The 21,569-nt window shown below is 44.3% G+C and overlaps 1 protein-coding gene across 4 annotated transcripts; it reads right to left on the reverse strand.

The window, feature by feature from the left end:
- Positions 1-7,611: 7,611 nt before the first annotated feature.
- Positions 7,612-19,359, reverse strand: MFAP5 (microfibril associated protein 5). 4 transcript variants are annotated; one of them, XM_047067325.1, is made up of 9 exons: positions 19,302-19,359; positions 17,975-18,010; positions 14,218-14,262; positions 13,846-13,878; positions 13,394-13,429; positions 11,130-11,159; positions 10,323-10,410; positions 9,663-9,736; positions 7,612-8,048 (listed from the first exon to the last, which is right to left on the reverse strand). In XM_047067325.1, exons 1-9 carry the CDS (start codon positions 19,357-19,359, stop codon positions 7,936-7,938), a joined length of 513 nt encoding a protein of 170 aa, XP_046923281.1. In that variant the 3' UTR covers positions 7,612-7,935. The 4 variants fall into 4 exon arrangements, with proteins under 4 accessions (XP_046923281.1, XP_046923282.1, XP_046923283.1 ...); XM_047067326.1 differs by lacking the exon at positions 11,130-11,159; XM_047067327.1 differs by lacking the exons at positions 11,130-11,159; positions 17,975-18,010.
- Between the last annotated feature and the right edge of the window lie 2,210 nt (positions 19,360-21,569).

The following is a 21,569-nucleotide window of genomic DNA, read 5'->3' on the forward strand; positions in this document are numbered from 1 at the left end:
ATGTGTTTTTAAATTGTGGATTTTCCACCAGGAACAGACTGATAGTAAATTTTAGTTACCCCAGGAGTCTGTTTTCTTTTTTGAAATATACTGTATTTTTTATGCATGCTTTTTAAAAAAATTTTTTTTAACGTTTTCTTTATTTTTGAGAGAGACAGAGAGAGAGTGTGAGCAGGGGAGGGGCAGAGAGAGAGGGAGCCACAGAATCCGAGGCAGGCTCCAGGCTCTGAGCTGTCAGCACAGAGCCCGATGTGGGGCTCGAACTCACGAACCATAAGATCATGACCTGAGCTGAAGTCAGACGCCCAACCGACAGAGCCACCCAGGTGCCCCTGCCAGTTTTTTTTTTTTTTAAGTCTAGACTCTTACACAAACCTTTGGCAGGCCAAATATTTCTGATGTCTAAACACCTTTGTCTCTGAATCTTCTTTTTGCAGTGGAACAAACATGAACCTAAGTTTTAGAATGTGTAAGTTCAGCTGTGGTTCCATGACACTAAATTTTAGGGAGTTTGCAGAACCTCTTGGCCTCTCAAAATCTTGTTTCCAGTCAGCAATGGAATCATAGGAGCAATGATCCCTTAAATATCCACGTCTTGGGGGCTGCTTTCAGAATGAAATACGATCTTCGAAAAGGAAGGAAGAAAGAAAACCTGATAAGAAAAATTTAAAGTTAATTTTAGGGGGCACCTGGGTGGCTCAGTTGGTTAAGCATCTGACTTTGGCTCAGGTCATGATCTCAGGGTTCGTGAGTTCGAGCCCCACATCGGGCTCCGTGCTGACAGCTCAGAGCCTGGAGCCTGCTTTGGATTCTGTCTCCCTCTCTCTCTGCCCTTCCCCTACTTGTGCTCTCTCTCTCTCTCTTTCTGTCTCAAAAATAACCAGTAAAAAAAAATTTTTTTTTAATTTTTTAACGTTTATTTATTTTTGAGACAGAGAGAGACAGAGCATGAACGGGGGAGGGTCACAGAGAGAGGGAGACACAGAATCGGAAACAGGCTCCAGGCTCTGAGCCGTCAGCACAGAGCCTGACGCGGGGCTCGAACTCACGGACCGCGAGATCATGACCTGAGCCGAAGTCAGATGCTTAACCGACTGAGCCACCCAGGCGCCCCCCAAAATATTTTTTTTAAATAAATAAAGTTAAATTTAGTCTGGGATTGTTGCGGTCAAAGGTCGCATCCTGCGAATTGCCATCTGCCACAAGGTCGGGAAACCTGAGCCACAAGGTCAGGAAACCTGAGCGCAAGGAACACAAGCATCTGCCCAAGGCTGGGCGAGCTGAATAGGTTTCTGGTCAGATGAGGCAATTACACCTTCAACAGAGTTGTAATGAACAGGTTTGTGTCGCACCAACCAGTCGCCTCAGTCCTTCCCAGACCATTGGAAATTGAACCTTCCTGGCTGAGATGACAAAACAGCTGTGGTTGTAGGGAAAATAACGGATGACGTGCATGTCCCCAAGGTAGTGCGCGTGCACAGCTGCCCCTGAGGCCCTGTCCTCAAGGCCGGGGCAAGATCCTCACCTTCGACCAGTTGGCCCCGGACTCCCCCAAGGGCTGTGGCGCCGTCCTGGAAAGGGCCAAGAGGTGTACGGGCATTTGGGCAAGGTCTCCCCAACCCAACACAGCCACACCAAACCCAAAGTGCATTCCAAGGGCGGAATGTGCCAGAGACGGAGGGGCCTGCCAGGGGATACAAAAACTAACCCCAGATCCCACGGACTTATTAAAGAAGATTTTGGTGGGGTGCCTGGGTGGCGCAGTCGGTTAAGCGTCCGACTTCGGCTCAGGTCATGATCTCGCGGTTCGTGAGTTCAAGCCCCGAGTCGGGCTCTGGGCTGACGGCTCAGAGCCTGGAGCCTGCTTCCGATTCTGTGTCTCCCTCTCTCTCTGCCCCTCCCCCGTTCATGCTCTGTCTCTCTCTGTCTCAAAAATAAATAAACGTTAGAAAAAAATAAAAGAAGATTTTGGATGCTGAAAAAATTTAAAGTTAGAAACCGTAAACTGTAGAGAAACTGGCATTGGTGACATTAAACACCCTTTGCAGGCTTCCCCACCCTCCTGCTCCGTGGTGAGTCAGCATGGGTTATCTCATTATGTTACAAGGAAAAGAACAGAAGAGTCACCCTGGTCAAGAACAGTTAGGAAGACAGCAGTGCATTTAAGCGGAAAAAAATCGTATTGTTTTCTTAAATATGTAATATTACAGGTGCTAAACATTTTGAATACATGACCTTGTTAATTCTCAGAACCACTCCTATAGGATGTACTCCCATAAGGTAGATGTACTCCCATAAATTTACAGTAGAGAAGGCTTTCACTCAGAAACACACACATAGTGAATGCTACATCAGAACTGGCCCTGAAACAAACACGGATTCTTTTATGTTAAAACGAACAAGATGGGGGCTCCTGGGCGGCTCAGTTGGTTGAGCTCCTGAATCTTGGTTCCCACTCAGGTCATGATCTCAATGGTTGGTGAGATCTGCCCCTGGTGGCACTAACATCATGAAGCCTGCTTGGGATTCTCTCTCCCTCTCTCTCTGCTTTTCCCCTGTGTGCGCATGCTCTCTCTCTCCAAAGAAATAAGTAAACCTTAAGAAAAGAAAATGAACAAGAATATATAAGTATATATTATTATACCTAGAACCATGTTGATTTGAGTGTAGATGCCCCATGCATAGATGATATATATATTTTTTTAATGTTTGTTTATTTATTTTTAAAAATTTTTTTAATGTTTATTTATTTTTGAGACAGAGAGAGACAGAACATGAACAGGGGAGGGTCAGAGAGAGAGGGAGACACAGAATCTGAAACAGGCTCCAGGCTCTGAGCCGTCAGCCCAGAGCCCGACGCGGGGCTCGAACTCACGGACCGTGAGATCATGACCTGAGCCGAAGTCGGACGCTTAACCGACTGAGCCACCCAGGCGCCTCTAATGTTTATTTTTGAGAGGGAGAGAGAGAAAGAGAGACCGTGTGAGCGGGGGAGGGGTAGAGAGAGAGGGAGACAGAGAATCTAAAGCAGGCTCTAGGCTCTGAGCTGTCCGCACAGAGCCCCATGCGGAGCTTGAACCCACAAACCATGAATGAGATCATGACCTAAACTGAAGCCAGATGCTCAAACGACTGAGCCACCTACATGCTCCATGATATATTTTTCAGTCGGTGTGTGGCAAGAGAGAAATTATTCCTGCCCCCTGTCATCAGAACCTATTATGATTCTAAGGAATTGTACTTACAAATTCAAGTCATAATTTATTTTATGAAATATTGTACTTTACCACTTATTACCCTGTGCCAGATCTTTCCATCCCCGTTTCTGTGAGATACTGGCAACATAAGAACATAGTTTAACATCATCAAGTTATAGATTACCTTCCAGCAAACTAGTTTCTCTGAAAAACCAGTTCAGGAGCTGCCATTCCTGATTTTATGTGAACATTTTTGAAGCAATTTTTGTTTTCAACACGTGTTGATTTTGAGGTCAACATTACACATTTTCATAAGCTTCTTTGTGTTAGTAGTACTTTTTGGGGGACACTTGGCTGGCTCAGTCCCTGGAATTTACACCTCTTGATCTCGGGGTTGTGAGTTTGAGCCCCGTGTTGGGTGTAGAGATTTCTTAAACAAAATCGAAAAAACAAAAAAAACAAACAAAACAAAACCCAAAACTTTCTCTTCCTCCCAAACTTTCAGCAATTTTCAGGAATGAACGGATAGATAGATAGATGTAATTTTATACAAATGGAAGAAGTGTTTTTCTGTGCAGTCCTCATTATTCTTCATTGTAACTCCTTGTGCTTGACCTTTAGGAACAGAACACCATGTTAGGAAATAGTATCTAATGACACAGTTGATATCTCAATGCCCATCAATCCCTTAAGTATCATCCTTGTTATTTTCCATTAAACAGTTCCTTATATTTGCTCAAAGCTCATCTGTTCCTTATTTTTTGGGGGGGAGGGGGTTAGGAGAGGAGGTGAATCTCATACAAATTTAGGAGATCATCCTGAACTCAATCCTCATGGCTTATTATGTAAATTTAATAATGTACCCCATAAAGCTACACAGTACAAATATGTGACGAGGTAATCCCACAGAAGAAAGGAAAAGGGAGAGGAAAGAAAAATACCAGAGATAGAGACCAAAAATGCAGGACCCCTGGCTTAGGAAAAAACCAGAACCTTGCTGAAAGTGATCGGACAAATTGAAAGGACAAAAAAAAAAAAAAAAAAAAAGCCTTTATCAGCTATTTAAAAAAGAAATTGAGGGTTTGAGGTGAAGTGAAGCTTATTTTGTCAACAGGAAGTTACGGTTCTGCACCTCTATTTATATAAACAGCATTTGCTTTTTCCATCTTAGGTTCTGCCCAGAAGTTGTCGTCTGACTGCTGCTTCTGGCTCTGCTTGACTGGTTTTTAGAGAGAAAAAAAAAAAAAGAAAAAGAAAGAGAAAAACTGTAGCCACACGTTCCTTTCTCTACCGCAGAGAACCTCAACAAGTCACTTTCCCTGATGTTTGGTTAGTGAAAATGCTAAATGATACAGGATTGTGATTTTGATTGGAGTTCTGTATTTTTAACCAAATCTTTGCCTCCAGGAGGGGACAAATCCATAAGGACAGTCCTGCCTCCCTTCCACTGTGCCCCTGATGTCTTTCCATTCTACCCTGTGAAAGTTCCAGGTCTCTCAGAACCTCTTCGCTGCACTCCCTTTTCCCATCAGATCTGTGAATTCCCGTCTTCAAGCATTCTGGTCCCCTGTCTTGATGTCAGCCTGTCATTACTCTCCCATCCGCTGACTCCCCTTGTCTGATGCTTTTCTGTCTTCTTTTCTGTTTCTTCTCAGAATTCTTTCTTACGGTTGCTTCGGTACAGAAGGAAGGAGCACCTTAGAGGTTGCAAGTTGTTTGCGCCTCGGACCGGGTGTAACATATCTGGTTACACACAAACACCCCGAAGCAGAGGAGGGAGGAGCTTGTGGCTAGCAACATATACGACTTGATGTCATCAAAAGTAAGGCTCAGAAGTGGGGAGACCAGCTGGGGTTCGCACCATCTGCCTGTGAGTCAAAAGAATACTCAGAGAAAGTGTGCATGGAACTATATTTAGAGTACAGTGCACACTTGAATTTTTCCCATTCAAGGAGAAAGAATTTTCATAAGCATGTTTTATAGAAAAAGTTAGGCTCAGAGCCAGATCAACTCAATCTGGGCAGAAAAAACAAGAGTAGACTTCATGGATAGGCAGATGACGCTGCCATCTTTCAAGGTGCCAGGAAGGCATACAATCTCAAAAGTTGCCTGGAGATACTTTCACAAAATCCTTTAGTTCCGACACTAAAGTTGCACTGTTTTGTTTCAAAGAATCATTTTTCGTCAAACTATAAGTTCCTTGCTATAAAATATGGTCATTTGTGCTCACCAGGAAAGGGATAATATTAATGCCTAAAAGAGAACAAGGCTTGCAAATCCTTTCATGGAAGTGACCAGAGACGAAAACTAGAGCATCAGGAACCTGAAATGGGGGCAAGGGTGAAAAACAACAAAAAAGAGGTGAATGAAATTCTGCCAGGGTACACGGGAAAAGAACAGGACCAAAACAACATCCTGAAACTGACCTGGGACTGTCCTTAGGGGAAAGTTGTGGAGGAACGACAGAATGGGAAGCAAGTTAGAAATGTTGGTGGCACCTGGGTGGCTCAGTCAGTTAGGCGTCTGACATCGGCTCAGGTGGTGATCTCGAGGTTCGTGGGTTTGAGCCCTGCATCGGACTCTGCGCTGACAGCTCAGAGCCTGGAGCCTGCTTCAGATTCTGTGTCTCCCTCTCTCTGCCCCTCCCCCGTTCACACTCTGTCTCTGTCTCTCTCTCAAAAATAAACATTACAGAAAAAAGAAGTGTTGGTTTATATGTCAAGAGTGAAAAAAAAAAAGGTCAATCACATAAGAACAATGAGAAATGGAAAACACTGGCACATGATCAAGCAAAAGAGAAGGGAGTGAAGCATGAAGCTTTGCCTAGCAAGACTGTTGGTAGGTAAAGATTGTCACACGGAGCAGGGAAGAAAAGGAACTTTCTGGTGAATTGAGGAGTTTTCTGGAGGAGAGTAAATTGGAGTGTTGGGAGAACCAATGGCATAATTGTAGGAAGGGTGCAACAGAGAATAGTGGAGAGCGATACTGGCACTCCCTTTTCCCAAGGGGGATGAAAACATCAGTTGGGGTCTTTCTAAACATAGAAGAGAAAAAGAAACAGATCAGAGACCGCTCTTTTCTGAGGAGGAAATTAGAAACATTTATTTTAGAGTGTTTAATTTGCAATATACACAGTCCTGGGATTGAGGTGCTCCGTTGGAGGGTCACGTTCGTGGAGAGATTGTTAAACGATTCTTGGAAACTCTGCCTGTGAGTTTTCTCTACAGTGGTTACAATATGCATTCAACATGTCTGTCTATATATGAGCAAATTTACTTTTAGAGGCTGTGGAGGAGAGATTACATGCTTTGGTCTTTTCCTAGCATTTCTCTTCAATCAGCTGAGCAAATCCCATTAGGCTAAATTGTTTCTCAACCTCCAGAGTTTGATCCTCATTTACAGTTTTCTTACAATATGAAAAGGATCCAACACTGCCAAGTGGAATTCTGTGGTGTACAACTTGCCTCAAATTCCTTTATTTCCTACTTGAATTTCATTGGCCTTTGTGGAAAGTTGCTAAGTTCTTCAGGTAGAAGGAGCTACAATCTGTAATTGGTCACTTACAATGGGATTTTTTTCTATTACGTTGTGGACTGTTTCCTAATATAGGATATCTCTCCCCTCATAAAGCAGACATGGTGGTTGTGAATCAGATTGCATCTAGGCTTCCAGAAATACGAATAATGCATTTAAATCTTAAATCACAATTAAAAAACCTTAGAACTCACATAAACTTAGCCTTGTCGTGGTAAAGATGGGGACTTTTACCAGGGCCTAGTGTGGCAGCATGTCTTAAGAATGTAGGTTGTCTGAATATCATTTCTTTTATTCTTTCTTATAAACCACTAGGTAAACTTTGCCCATTAAAGATGAGGTCTGAATGTCCTTCTTAATGCCCCAATCAGGCTATTCCAGAATCCATTTGCACAATAATCTCTACAGATTTCGTTTAGTAACGGGGTGAAAGGAGTAGCCAAGGAAATTCACACCAACATTAAGTTGTCTAATTAATTTGGGAAGGTGGGCTAACCCCTACCCCACACGACCATAAATGAGTAAGTAAATAGGACTTTTTAGCCCTACTTGCCTGTTTGGGACAACCGCACGAAAAATTGAATAGGGAACCATGAGTCCAAGTTCCATACTTGGCCTACTCCTCTTTAGCCTCAGCCTTAGCAGATCTCATCTTGGGTCTTTAGATATTGCTGGTAGGATTGTCTAACTCTTGGCCTCAGAAATCTCTGGGACTACGCACATTACCATGACTCTTCCGGAAGACCCGCCAGGCAAATCCAGCAAAATAGTTAGCATAAGAGTAAAGAGGAACTTGTAAATGGGGAGTTCATCTAGGACATGCTTGAAAATCAAAGAAATGAAGTCCTGTGGCCAAACTAGTGACAGCTTCTTCCACCCTAAGATCTATTTCAGACAGATTCAAATTGTAAATATTAACCTCACGTTTATTTTCCTTTGAAACCGTATGTAGACTGTTTGTACATAAGCCACTTGGTTATCATTGATCTACTATGTCTATGGTAGTGAGAAGCGGCAAAACCATGCTATAATATAGACTTTGTTATCGGTCTGGGTAATAAATCAGGGAGTGGGGGGCCAAAGCTAGACACTACAAAGGGATTGGTTTAAGAACTACTAATGTCTATGGGTTAGCTGACGGTTGCTCTTGTTAGACCATTCTCTTCCTCCCACCCACATGTTCTTCCTTCCTCTTCCTTGATCATCACAGACCACTGGGTCTCTGCACGTTCACATTTTCACAGGGAGGAAGTCGGAAGTAGTTGGAGCGGCGGAGTCGCCTTGGGGGTAAACCAGCCATCTGACGGCAAAGTTCATCTAGAAGAGAAGCAGAGAATAATGCCTAAAGGGCTGGCGTTTGGGGAAAAAGAGAAGACCCGGGGCTTCTGAGTGGCTCAGTTGGTTGGGTGTCCGACCCTCGATTTCAGCTCAGGCCGTGATCTCACGGTTCATGAGTTCGAGCCCTGCCTTGCCCTCTGCGCTTACAGCCCGGAGCCTACTAGGGATTCTCTCTCTCTCTCTCTCTCTCTCTCTCTGCCCCTTCCCTATACATTCTCTCTCGCTTTCTAAGTAAATAAACTTTTGAAAAAAGAAAGAAGACAGCAGTGTGCTGTCGTGAAAGGTTGAAGAGAAACAGATCTGGATTAGAACCCCCGATCTGCAGCTCACTGGTTATTTACTGCTTACTAGAAAGTTACTTAACTTTTCTGAACCTCACTATCCCTTGCAGTAAAAGAAGCATGAACTACCTGCCTCAACAGTATATTTGTATTAAAACAAAATAATGTATGCTAAGTACCTAGCACAGGTGGCTGGCCGGTGAATTTTAGGCTGCTCTACACGCCTAGCTCCCGATTCTTCTAATCATGGGCTTATTAAATAGCAAAAAAGTGACATTCAATTATTCACTATCTATCTAAGTGTTTACTGTGTGCAAATGGCTAACTTTAGTAAGTCCCCTGAGACACTTGAAAGTGCCTAAGTCCCAAATACTCATCCTCAGTCTCAAGGTGCTTCCCTTGCAGGTGGCTTGCACAAGGCCGATGGGGGCAAATAACAAGTTTCCTTCTGCGAAGTTAACTACAGCTCTTACTCAGCAGCTCCGTGCAAGACGGGCTGTTGAGTCAGAAGGGGCTGTGTCTGTGGTGCCTTCACCAACCACACTTATCGTTTGGGGCTGGCCAGGGAGAAGGTGAGAGGTATCTTTGTTCCCACAATGCACGGTGTATAACCACACACGTTGGACCCTTTTAATTGTTTTTATCAGGTTTTTCTACCTTCCTCTACCCCTGAATTTTTGCATTAAGTAATGTAAATAGTTCCTGGAATTGATAAACTGTTTCAAATGTAGCCAGCTTCTAAATGTCCTGTTTTGTATTTACTCTATCAGTCCAAACATCAATTGTCTCCAAATAGTGGAGTTTTTTTTTTCCTTTAGAGAGGTTTTTTTTTTTTCATTTGTGAACATGGCTGCCGGTAGTAGAGTCTATTATTTGTGATGGCTGACTTGGCCTTTTTTTTTAAGTTTTTATTTATTGATTTTTAGTCATCTCTACACCCAACGTGGGGCTTGAATTCCCAGACTGAGTCAGCCAGGTGCCCCCGATTCGGCGTTTTCACCTAGAACTCCAGTGAATGATCTCCAAAACAGTTCCAGCTTCAGAAAGCTCTCTCTGTGGGAGAGGTTGGGAGTTACAATCTTGCTGAAAAGAGATCCAAGATATTTTCCTTAGGGTTATCTTTATATACGAAGCACACTGCTTTACCTTGATTGCTTATCTAGTACAACTTGGTGGGTCAGGCACTGATGGAAGTTCAGGGGGTGACCTAAAGCCCTCCTCCGAAGCCAGACCTTGGATCCATCAGGATCACGTCTCTGTTTACCTCTCTCATCATTGCCCCTCCCCACTAAAAAACCAGATATCATCTTACCTTTCATTACTTCATGTTCTTTACAGACAAGACGAGAGCAGATCTCATTGTTGATGATGTACATACGTCGTAAACTGCCAGAGTCCCAGTAACATGGTTAAGGAAAGAGATAGCAAAAACCATCGGGAGGGAGAACTCTAGTCTGTATATAGGCCAGGGGTGCCTCGTCAGCTCCTGTACTCCCCACTCTCCCCTGTCTGTTTTCCTCCTCTCTCGATTTCTTTCCTTAAGTATTTTGGGCTGATTTTTCCCTCCCAGAGGAGGGAAGGGGACGGAATTGCTCTTAGTGCCACTTTGCACATTCCTCCTGGAGTCAAGCCTAATACTGCTCTTCACTATTTCTGACATTGAGAGCTGAATCCTTTGCTTCAGCCTTTTTCTATGGGGTCATAGATTCACTGTACCAGTATTTCTCTCATGACTGTCCTTTCTCCAGCCCTCGCTTCCCTTGCCTTCTAACATCTAGTCTTAACAGTCAGTCTGTTTTCCGCGTAACTCAAGTCCGACTCCAGGTTCTATCTGGCACCGCCCTAAGAGGGTCATGTTCAAAATTTCTCTGCCACTAAAGACTGAAGTTCCACTGTGGGTGCTCATTGCATAGTTACTGACATAAAACCACTACCAGGGAAGGCGATTTCTGCACATCCTGGGATCCCTTACCTAGTGAAACATAACTGGTGAATGCATTGCTTGACTGGCCGATGCACCGAGTAGAGTCTCGTGCAAGCAAATTTTTCATCCCGGCAATCTGAAGAAGTCCAATACAGAAAAACAGGGAGAGGCATGAACAAAGGATTAAAGACATGGAGAAAGGTACAGAGAGCGGGGGGAAAATACAAAGTAGTCTCTACACAGGATCATTGTAATGTGGGGAATGCCCTTCCTGTTCAACAAAGCAGAACAGTAGGAAACTGGCTGAAATAAAATTTAGGTGCTTTCCTACCTGGACCCAGAAGTAGCTAAAATAATCTCTGAGAGTTCTTCTAGGAAAGTCTTTCTAGGGTTATCCAGGCGGCAGTGTGAAATACCAAACTGAAATGAAATGCTGCTGACTCCATTCTCGAGAATAAGAACTCTTAGGTGGGTCACAGTTTCTGTTGCAGTAGTTTTCAGTCCTAGCTGCCCATCAGAATCATCAGGACATTACAGAAAGCAACTTTGCCCATGACACCTAGAGTCCTCTTGTCCTTGCAGTCAGTTCCCCACACACTAACCACCACAGAAAGTCCAAAGGTAGCTCGGGAAGAGGATTGCTTTGGGATCATCCAACAGTGGTCCCATCTTTTCTTCATGACCTCGAGGACAGGAGCTCATAAAGGAGAGCAGGAATGAAGGGCATTAAAAATACTCTTTGAGAAAGAATGGAAAGCAAACTAGAAGGTACATCAAGTACCTGCCAAAGAACAAGGCGACAAGGAATCCCCAAGAAGAAAGCTGAAGAAAAAGACATGCAAAAGGCAATCATACCTGCTGTGGTATTTTTATCATTGGCCGGAGCTGGAAGGCAGAAATTTCATTCAGTTATCATGAGTTCTAGAACTTACTACCTCTGTAACCTAGAATATCCTTTTCCCTTTGTAACCTTGGGGCCTCACTTGGGGCCCATATGGGGCACCCATTAATAAAAAAGTGAGGCACCCATGTTGCCTCACTTGGGGCCCATATGGGGCACCCATGAATAAAAAATGGGTTGATAATGCTTTTAGCAACTTCTAAAAGAAAGCCCATAATGGACTGCTTTGATCCACAAAACTGAACAGATTTAGAAGTTAGGATGGGAAATCTGATCTTGCCTCTCTCCTCTCTCTTCTAGAATCGAAAAATTGATGGCATTTTGAGTAGCTTTGTGTTGTTGCTGAGAAGCAAATTTAGTATGGACAAAAGCCATATGCCCAGAAGAGCTGCATCCTAGAGCGAAGGAGAGAAGAGATTGTTATCCTGTAGAAGCTCTTGCTCATCAAGGAAAATTTCTTCTCTGTAAATCAGATACATCGTCATGGGTTCTTGGATGAAAGTGTTATTCAGCAAAGAATAGCAAAAGTCACAGCCATAGCCAAACCTAACCTAGGGTCAAGTTAAACACGGGCTTAACTTGTAGAATGAATAATAAATCAAGGAGGGGATCGTCTTGAAGGAATTCACTAACCGTGGGAGTGATGTGTACAAATGCCATTGGAAGAGTTGTTTATAGTCAGGATACTATAGGAATATGCTGGGTGGTCTTATCTACCCCCTAGTTGCAATTGCGGGCTTCTCGGCTGAGAATTCTCCCAACTTCTGCTTCTAGCCCAGATCTCTTCTAAGCTCCAGACCTGTAAATCCATCTGCCACTTTAGGGAAGAGTTTGTGGATATTTCAAAGATCCCCCAAATCCAATACATCTTAAACTGTCTTATCTTTGAACCAATTCAAATTGTTCTTCAGCGAATGGTACCACCAGCTACCCAACAGAAAACTGGACATCATCTCCACAGTCCCCTCTCACTTACAGTTCACACTTAATTCTCACTACCTCTTCCTCAGTTCAGGTGCTCATCTTTTTACTGGGACTATTGCCATAGCATCTTGACTGGGTTTCTAATTCATAAATCTGATGAGAACCTTTCTTTGTATAAACTATTCTCTGATTGGTTTTTATTTCTATCCTAAGCCTTTGCGCATACTGTTTTCTTTACCCCAAGGCTCTTCTCCCTATTTACTTGATTCACTTCTACTTGTCTTTCAAGAACCAACTTAGTTATTGTGCCCTGCATGGAAGCCTTTCCTAACCCGGGGGACTCTTTTGTCGCATCTTGCATAGCTTCTTTTGCTTATCCTGATTATGGCATTTTGTGAAACCGAATGAAGTTAAAGTTAGCCATTTGTTGGGGCGCCTGGGTGGCTCAGTCGGTTAAGTGGCCAACTTCGGCTCAGGTCATGATCTCGCGGCCGGTGAGTTCGAGCCCCGCGTCGGGCTCTGTGCTGACCGCTCAGAGCCTGGAGCCTGTTTCCGATTCTGTGTCTCCCTCTCTCTCTGACCCTCCCCCGTTCATGCTCTGTCTCTGTCTCAAAAATAAATAAATGTTAGGAAAAATAAATTTAAAAAAAAACAAGCCATTTGTTTATCTTGTGTATTGGACAAAAAATATCTCGTAGGAGGATATCAGTTTTGTTCACCTTTGTGTTCCCGGTTTATATTCCTATAAACCTAGTAGCAGGTTCTCAGTAACCATTTCTTTAAGGTAATCTAGTTTCTGTCTCCTTTTCTTACATCCTACCACTTATTCCTTGTAGATTTTTGCCCTGATTATTTAAAAAGCTCAGTTTCTCCAATGTGCCAAGCCTTATTTTGCGTTCACATCTTTGTGCATACTGTCCCTTCTTCGACTGCCTGGCTGGCTCCAATTCTTTCAAGAATCAATTCAACCATTACTTCTAGAAAGTTTCCTTTTATCTTCCCAAGCAGTGAGTTGTGTATGTATTTATCTTGCCTTCGCCCATCCAGTCTTGGAAACTTTGAGGGGAATATCGCACTTCGGTGTTTCGTACGTCAGACGCCTAGGACAGTCCCTCCCTGGACCTACTGGGGGATCAAAAATATCACTAATTCAAACTGAACTGTTGGAAGAATTTTCACAAACTGTAGTGGTAGCTATTTAGGAACCTTAACCAGCTGTACCGCCTTCCGTAATGGGCTCTGGGGAAAGCCCAGAAAGGCCCCAGTGGCCCTGGGATCCCAGATCTGAACTCACCCAGGTCATCTGTGGAAGGCTCGATATCGGCCAGAACTGAAAAGGCACAAAACAGCAGGTGTGAGGAGGGCTTTGAATTGGCAAGGGGGAAGTCAGAGTGGAAAAATGGACGTTATCACGGCAAAGTCAAGGCTACGGCTGGGTTTGTGTATTCTATCCAAGGGAATAGAGTTAACTGAAGTAATGGGGAATATTTTTTTGGAGAGTATGTGCCCTACTGGCAGTATCCTTTATTGCACGTGCCTTATGTTAGCTATTAATCCACTTTGTTTCATCTTTTTCAGAAAACGAGTGGGACTCTTTCCTTTTATCCCACTTGTCACTGAACAAAACACCCACAATCCCTCTATCCCTTTCTCAGGGATAAAAATACAGGATTAATTCAAACGCTGGAATAAATGTGAATATTAACAAGAATCATGCCATTTTAAAAGATCTGTAGTACAACGCACCTGTTTCATCTGTAGAGGGCTCATTCACCAGGTCTGCAAACATATAACACAAAGAATAAAAAATGCAGGAAACAGAAGTGGCAAAGAGGGAAGGGGAAGGCGGGTATAGGGACGATCTTAAAGGAGGCAAGAAAAATCGCAGTGAAAGAGTGTGACCTCTTGGGCCAAGGTGAGGGACTCTCAGAGAAGGAGATGGGAGAGAAAAGATCGGACAGGTTCACAGCATCAGCGGTAGGTAAGATGGACACTAGGGTCTGCCTGAACTCAGAGCACCCACTCACCTCTTGTAGCTTTCATTTATCTTCCTACAGACATCACCCTCAGTCCCTCTAGCCCCAGTGTGAAAGCACAGAAATAAAAAGCGTAGCTTACTAGGATCTTCTGTGAATGCTTCTGGAGTCACTGGAGTCACATCATCTGAGGAAAAAAAAAAAAAAATCAGAAAACATTTTTTTCCAATGTATTTATTTTGAGAGAGAGAGACAGACCGAGAGCACGAGCAGGGTAGGGACAGAGAGGGAGAGAGAGAATCCCAAGCAAGATCTGTGCTGCCAGGGCAGAGCCCGAGGGAGGGCTCGAACTCATGACCTGCCAGATGATGGCCCGAGCCGAAATCAAGAGTCGGATGCTTGATTGACCAAGCCACCTAGTGCCCCCCCCCAGGAAATATTTTTTGGGCGCTCTCCGTCCCCCTCTCCTTCTTGCACTCCCAGGAAGTGAAACTGTCCAGCACGGCTGCCCACACGTAGCGGGTATCCCACAGTTGATTTTCTTTGTTTGCTTCCCAAACCAAGTCCTTTCCCTGCAACCCAAACAAACGTCACGCTTTGCCACTTCCCTGAATATACCCACACAGTCCTAGCCTAGAATATCCTTTTCCCTTTGTGTGCCTTCCCCTCCGTGCCCGTCAGACAATCCTCCACCGGCACCCCCTTTCTTCATGATACGTGGGTTAAGCATAGGAAGAGAAGAATCACATCATTTCGTTGTCTTACCGGATAATAAGCATACAGCTAGCTTGGGTTTCCTATGCGCCAAGCACCATTGAAATCTGTTTTTACAGATGATAAAATCGAGCACCAGACAAAAAATTTACCCAAGGTCCTACAGCTTGTTATAAGTACCATGGATTGATGGCCTCTTGGCGATGCTTTTGTTAAATGAAAATTGTCTTTACCAAAGACATTGAGTATGATAATTATAATTTTGACATAATTGGCTATCCGTTTGCTGAAACGCTTACATATAAGCGTGTTCCCAAAGGGTGATGTGGATGATTTTCTGATGCTCAGTGAGAAGTGAGGTGAAGGGGGGGGGGAGGGGAAATGCCAATGATAGTAGAGAATGACCTTGCAGTTGAACATTGAAAGGTTAAGGCAGGAGGAGACATAATAATAAGCGGTCCCAGCCTTAAGGTGGAATCTATTAGGATAAACAAGCAAACTGTATCAAAACTACAAATAACAGCACTATCCAAAACCAGCTGTCTCTCTCTGCTTTAAAACACAGGGGCACCTGGCTGGCTCAGTCGGTTAAGTGTCAGATTCTGGATTTCAGCTCAGGTCATGGTCTCCTGGCTCGTGAGATGGATCCCCATACCTGGCTCTGTGTTAACGGAGCATGGAGATTGCTACTTGGGATTCTCTCTCTCCCTCGCTCTCTCTGTACCTCCCCTACTCGCATTTTCTCTCTCTCTCTCAAAATAAACAAACTTAAACAATATTTAGATGTCAACACAGCTTTGTTACTTTGCTTTTTCTTTTTTAAATGTTTACTTAGTTTGAAAGGAAGGGTGTGTGAGCAGAGGAGGGGCAGAGAGAGGGGGAGAAAGATAATCCCAAGCAGGCTCTGCGCTGCCGAGCACAGAGCTCAAAAGGGGGCTCGAACTCACGAAACGTGAGATGTAGACCTGAGATGAAATCAAGAGTCAGACGCTTAATTGACGGAGCCACTCAGGCACCCCAGCATCTAAATATTCAGTAAGTATCCCATCTAGAAGTATCCGTCCCTGTAGACGGCTTGTCATCACAATCCATTTTGCCCACCAGGGGTCACCAAATTCACATAGTTTCCTTTGACTTTTTTTCCTTAACCGTCAGTGTCTAAATGGCAGGTTAAATCTGGAAAGAATAGCATTTTCATAAAGCGTGCCAGAGCGATTGATCATTGTGGTAGAGGGCAAAGAAAAATAAAACATTTTGAAGCAATTTATTTTGAGAGAGAGAGCCCTAGTGGGGGGGGGGAGGGGAGCAAGAGGTGAGAGAGAAAGAAAGAGACAATCTCAAGCAGGTTCCAAGCTCAACTCAGCACAGAGCCAGATGGAAACTCAATTCTATGAACCGTGAGATCATGACCTGAGCCAAAATCAAGAGTCCGACGCTCAACCGACTGAGCCACCCAGAACCCCACATCATCCCCTTAAAAAAATAAAAATAAAGTCATTAGGTCCTACAGAAGGGGCTTTTTATCTCTAACACTGAACATTAGCTTTTCTTACTTCAGGACAAATTTTGGGAAAAGAAATCCAAGGCTGGGACGCGTGCGTGGCTCAGTCGGTTAAGCGTCTGACTTCGGCTCGGGTCATGATCTCACGGTTTGTGAGTTCGAGCCCCGGGTCGGGCTCTGTGCCGACGGCTCGGGGCCTGGAGCCTGCTTCAGATTCTGTGTCTCCCTCTTTCTCTGCCCCTCCCCTGCTCACGCTCTGTCTCTCTCCGTCTCTCAAAAATAAATAAATGTGAAAAAAAAAAATCCAAGGCTGTTGCAATCCTCCAGGACATTTGAGAAACCACTAACCGGAGTCATTCCAAAAACCGTGAGGGACGTGGAGCCTCTCCAGGACACGATGCCATCCCACCAGTTCCCTTCCTGTCCTACATTCCAGTCCAGCCACTCACAGAGATGGAAACAAACCAGTGGGAGAGCGGAGGGGTTGGAAGTGTTTCCTTGCTGTCGCCTCCGAATTTCTGGATAGAGTACTGTTTGCCCGTGTATTCCTCAGATCACCCACCTTATCCGTGAGCAGCCAGTGTATAAATGTTTCTTTAGGGTTCATGCATGTTCTCTGAAAAGAAATCTTAAGCAGGCGTTTTTAGCACATCTTCTATTTCTGTTAAAGAAGCATCACAAACATCTGGAAAAGGACTGGACCGTAACGGGCCCAGAAAAATGAATTCAGAACTCTGATGTGGGTTCAGAAACTGAGGAATTCAGACCTCTTTACCCACAGCAGTGAAAAAAAAAATGCCATGTTTCCACATTTTTATCTACCGTACCAGGATGCCCAGGAAGAAATTGTATTGTGCCCCAGTGTATGCATAGAAAATTGAAACCAGATGTATATGATGCCGCTTTACTCTTGCAATGTACTTGCAAAGTACTCCTTTTTTGTTTTAGTTGATGCTAATTTATCAAAAACAAAAGGCCAGTTGTGATCTGCTAATTTGATTTTATGATCCATTAATGGGCTCTCAAGGGTTGGGGAAAGTAAGAGATAAATTGTAGTTATGTTTGTCTGGAGGCAGAGTGGAGATGTTCATTGGAGTTTCCTTCATCAGGCTGAAGGAAGTGGCCCTTCGGAAGCCAAGACTTGGGTTCTGTCCCTTAGTGCCAGAATTTTACTGTCGTACTGAGATGGCTTCTTATCCTGTCTGTCAGTTAGCTTCTCCGTTGTTACGTGGTTGGGAAAATGCTTTCTTTTGTTAGTGGTATTTTCTGAGGAAGCTAAGAGATATATATATAGGAGAGTAAAAATGAGGGATGGTCATGGAGGAGGTTTTGGGAAAGGTATTTCAGTTGACAAACAAAAGAAGTTTTTTGAGAGGATATTAGGATTTTGGAAACTGGTGAATTAGACCCTATTTCCTATAAATTGGCAATATGTCTCTCTCTTACATTACAGATTCTTTAACTGGGACCATTAATCCATATTATACCGATAAGAACCCCAGCAGATGGGGCGGGCACCTAGCTGGTTCAGTCAGAAGAGCATGTGACTCTTGATCTTGGGGTCATGAGTTCGAGCCCCACATTGGGGGTCGGGATTACTTAAATAAATACTAAAAAAAAAAAAAAAAACAATAACCAAAACACAAAAAATACACACAGAGCCCGGATCCGTGGGTTTACGTACCTCCTCGTTGACCATTGGCTCCTAGTGGTGTCCAGTCTGTGGCAAAGGAAAGAGAAAAGGGATAAATGACTCTAGTTCTACACCCCATAAAGCTTTTATAAGATGAACCAGAAAATGATGGGAAAATCATTTTCTTGATTTTTCTGCATTGGATTTCTGTATAGTGCCGTACAAAATCAAGGGTGCCTGGCCGGCTCAGTCAGTAGAGCATGCGACCCTTGATCTCAAGGTCATGAGTTTAAGCCCCACGTTAGGCGTGGAGCCTATTTAACACAAAAATGAAAAATTTCAAAATTACTCAGACCGTTAGTGCTGGCAGGGACACACTCAAAGAAAAACAAGTTCCTGGGAACAAAGCCCTGCTTTGCAAAGCCCTGACTTGGGGTGCCTTCTTGCCCTCAATCCCCCGCAGGAGTGGGGTCCTATTGGGCAGACGGGGCCAGCAGCCTTTCTAATGTGCCCTGTTCTATCACAACCTCCATTGTACGAGCTACATTACTGAACAACCTCAAAAGTGATTTTCTCACAGTCTGTATCTGGCAGAATAAGAAAATAAAATAGAGTAGGATTTCGTCAACGTCCGAGCGTTCGCTTTCCGTGGCCCCTCTTCTAGCCCAGTGACTTTACTTGAGTGTGTGGTTAGGCACGTGTTTCTTTGTGTGCGTGTGGATATGTTTGTGTGTTGCAGGAGCCAGTGTTGGTTAAGTGGGAGTGTATATATTCCCACGGGTTCCCTTTATGAATTGAATTTGGTCCAGTTTCTTACTAGCCGTCTCTGTATGTTTGTGCACGCAATTGTGTGCCCATTTCTTTTTTCTTTGGTGTTTGTTTGCTTGTACGTTTATGTGTGCGACCCTCTTATGGTTAGTATGGGTCCGAGGTCATCTCTGATCTCCTCCTAGCCCTTTCTTCTCAGACATAAATCTGTTCCTCTCTTTCTTTTTAAAATTTTTTAAGCTTATTTTTTTATTTTTGAGAGAGAGAGAGAGAGAGAGAGAAAGCATGAGTGGGGGAGAGGCAGAGAGACAGGGAGAGAGAGAGAATCCCAAGCAGGTCCCACACTGTCAGCGCAGAGCCCGACATGGAGCCCGAACCCACGAACCACAAGATCATGACCCCAAGCCAAAGTCAGACGCTCAACCGACTGAGCCACTCGGGCACCCCTGTTCATTTCTCTAATGGCTATTCTAGAACTCAGTAGCCGGTGCTCCTGCTGTGGTTCCTCTTCAACTTCCCCTCCATCCTGCCCTCCAGCCTACACCTCCACACTCACGTATAGCTGAGGAGCTGGCATTGTAGGGAGGAAAGAACAAAGGTAGGGACTCACCAGAGGGGATGATGAACGCAGTGAGACACAGAAGCACCTTGGGTCCCAAGAGCAGCATATCTGACGGGGGTGTTGGGAGAGTAGAAGTTGTAATGCTCAGGGACACATCAGCATTTTGACTTCAGGCAGGGGTACCTGCAGGGCCCCTCTCCTTGTCTTCCCAGGGTTTTTCCTGGTCCCCCATGTGACTCAAGCCCTTTCTCTCTTTTCGTTCACCCAGCATTCTTTTCCCAATTCTATTCTGTGATCACTTACCATTATTCTAACTCGCATTACTTTTTTCTGCCCAGTCAGAGAAAACTTTGTGTTCTAAATGGTCTGTACTTGCCCCTACTCTTGGCCTCCTTCATCCCCCAGTGTCTAATTTTCCCTTTTGATATCTGTGGCTATTTTAATATCATCTGCTTAAGTTGGTGTCTCCTGTTGAATTCCATGGATAATTGGGATATCCACTCAATTCTAAGGCAGTGGCATTTCCCATACCCCCCCCCCCCGGCCTTTCAATTTCAACTTCACCCACGCACAAACACACACACGCGCGCACACACTCCCTCTGTCTGTTTAGGGTTATATACAATCAAACAACTCACTGTGTACTTTTTCTCTGCTCTTTCCACCGAGTCCTTTGGCTGCTGAACGTGTCTCTCCTTCTCTCGCTGTTTCTACTTTGGCTGGAGAATAAGATGAACAGGGCCACTCCCTGGGAAGGACTTCAAATTTGGCCTACTCTGAAACAATGAGATGAGGGAAAGTGAGGGAGAGAGAGAGACACACAGAGAGGGAGAAAGCCAGGCTAGAGGAGTGTGATGGGGCTGGACTGAGAAGGGGCTGGGATTCGCAGTCACTCACACCCTCATTCCAAATGTTATGACCACACCAGTGAGTGATATGCCGTTCCCTAGGAGGCCTGGCTCCCGCTCATGTGCCTTTCTTCCATGAGTTTCTTTTCCCTCTTGCAACCTGGCCCCAGGCCCCAGCCTCCACCCACCTCCTTTTCCTTGGGCTCCTTACCTAAGTAGCTCCGTCTCATCGTTGCACAGTCTGCCCCTTCTCTGGCCATCTTCTATGTTTGAATCATTCTGCCATCCTCCCCTCTCTCTTTATTGACCTCTTCAATGCCACCAAATTCCTTTATATCCCCGTGTTTCTCTTTTTTCTTTGCCTCTTTCTTGACACATGCATTCCAGAATGTGGTTCTGCCCCTCCTGCCCCTCCCTTCCCATCCTATTTATTCCATTTTCAAACAAACACAGACACTACATAAGCTTTGCCCAGGAGGAGGGTTGGCTGCTTTAGGCTTAGGAAAAGTTGAAAAATACACTACTCTCTGAATCCTTTTGAAATGTAAGGGAGTTCTGTGAGAGGACACGCCAACCTTCTTCTGTCTTTTGTCTTTGTTTAAGCTTATGCTAAGCATCTTGGTTTCTGGAATCTTATGGACAACATGCTATCCGAAGCCCAAAGGAAATTGGGAGCCAATTTCATTCTGCTGGCCTTATTCTGCAACCATACTTTTCCCCACATCGTGTGACATATAGATAACTTTCTCAGATCCAGGAGCTTTTAAGACTTTGTATTTGCTCTTATTCATAGAAACCTAGAGGTTTTGACTGGTTAAAAAAAAAAAAAAGATATATCTCCACTTTGGAGGGAACAAACTTGAATTACAGAAACTCAAATCTGAGGGATCATTGACCTTGTACGCATTTAAGTGTCTAAGTTTCAAGTTAATCTGTTGGCTCATCAGGAGATAAACAATGTAGACCAAAGGAGCTAAATTAGAGGAGAGTACAGGTAGACAGAGAGCAGATCGTGTTAATACAGTACAGACTAGAAAAAGAAAAAATAAGAGAAGGGAGGGGGAAAGGAGCGGAGGAGGGAAGAGGGGAGGAAGGAAACTAGTTATTTGGGAGGAAGGGAGAGCATTGGATTTAAGCAGAACTAAGGAAATAGCACCTTCAGCTCCTCCAAAGGGGCTATACGTGTTCCATCTCTGAGACACATGGGTTCTGGTCACAGTTTAGAACAAATCTGAGCATAAAACCCTGCTCTTCCTGACCTGCCTTACTGAGAACTTGCCCTTCGCCCATGTGCTGTGCAGTGAGAGTGCAGAGGCTGGAAAACAGATGTGATTCCAGTCTGGTGAGAGTCGGCAAAGAAAAGGCAGGGAGGTGGGGGTGGGGATCGAAACACAAAAAAGCAGAGGCGAAGCAGAGCTGAGGCAGGACATAGAATAGAGAGCTTAGAGCAACAATCATGTTTTCCATG

The sequence above is a fragment of the Lynx rufus genome, unplaced genomic scaffold, assembly GCF_022079265.1.
Source record: "Lynx rufus isolate CCGP_SWC_20201006 ecotype Redwood Valley unplaced genomic scaffold, mLynRuf1.p SCAF_7, whole genome shotgun sequence".
NCBI classification, from domain to species: Eukaryota; Metazoa; Chordata; class Mammalia; order Carnivora; family Felidae; genus Lynx; species Lynx rufus.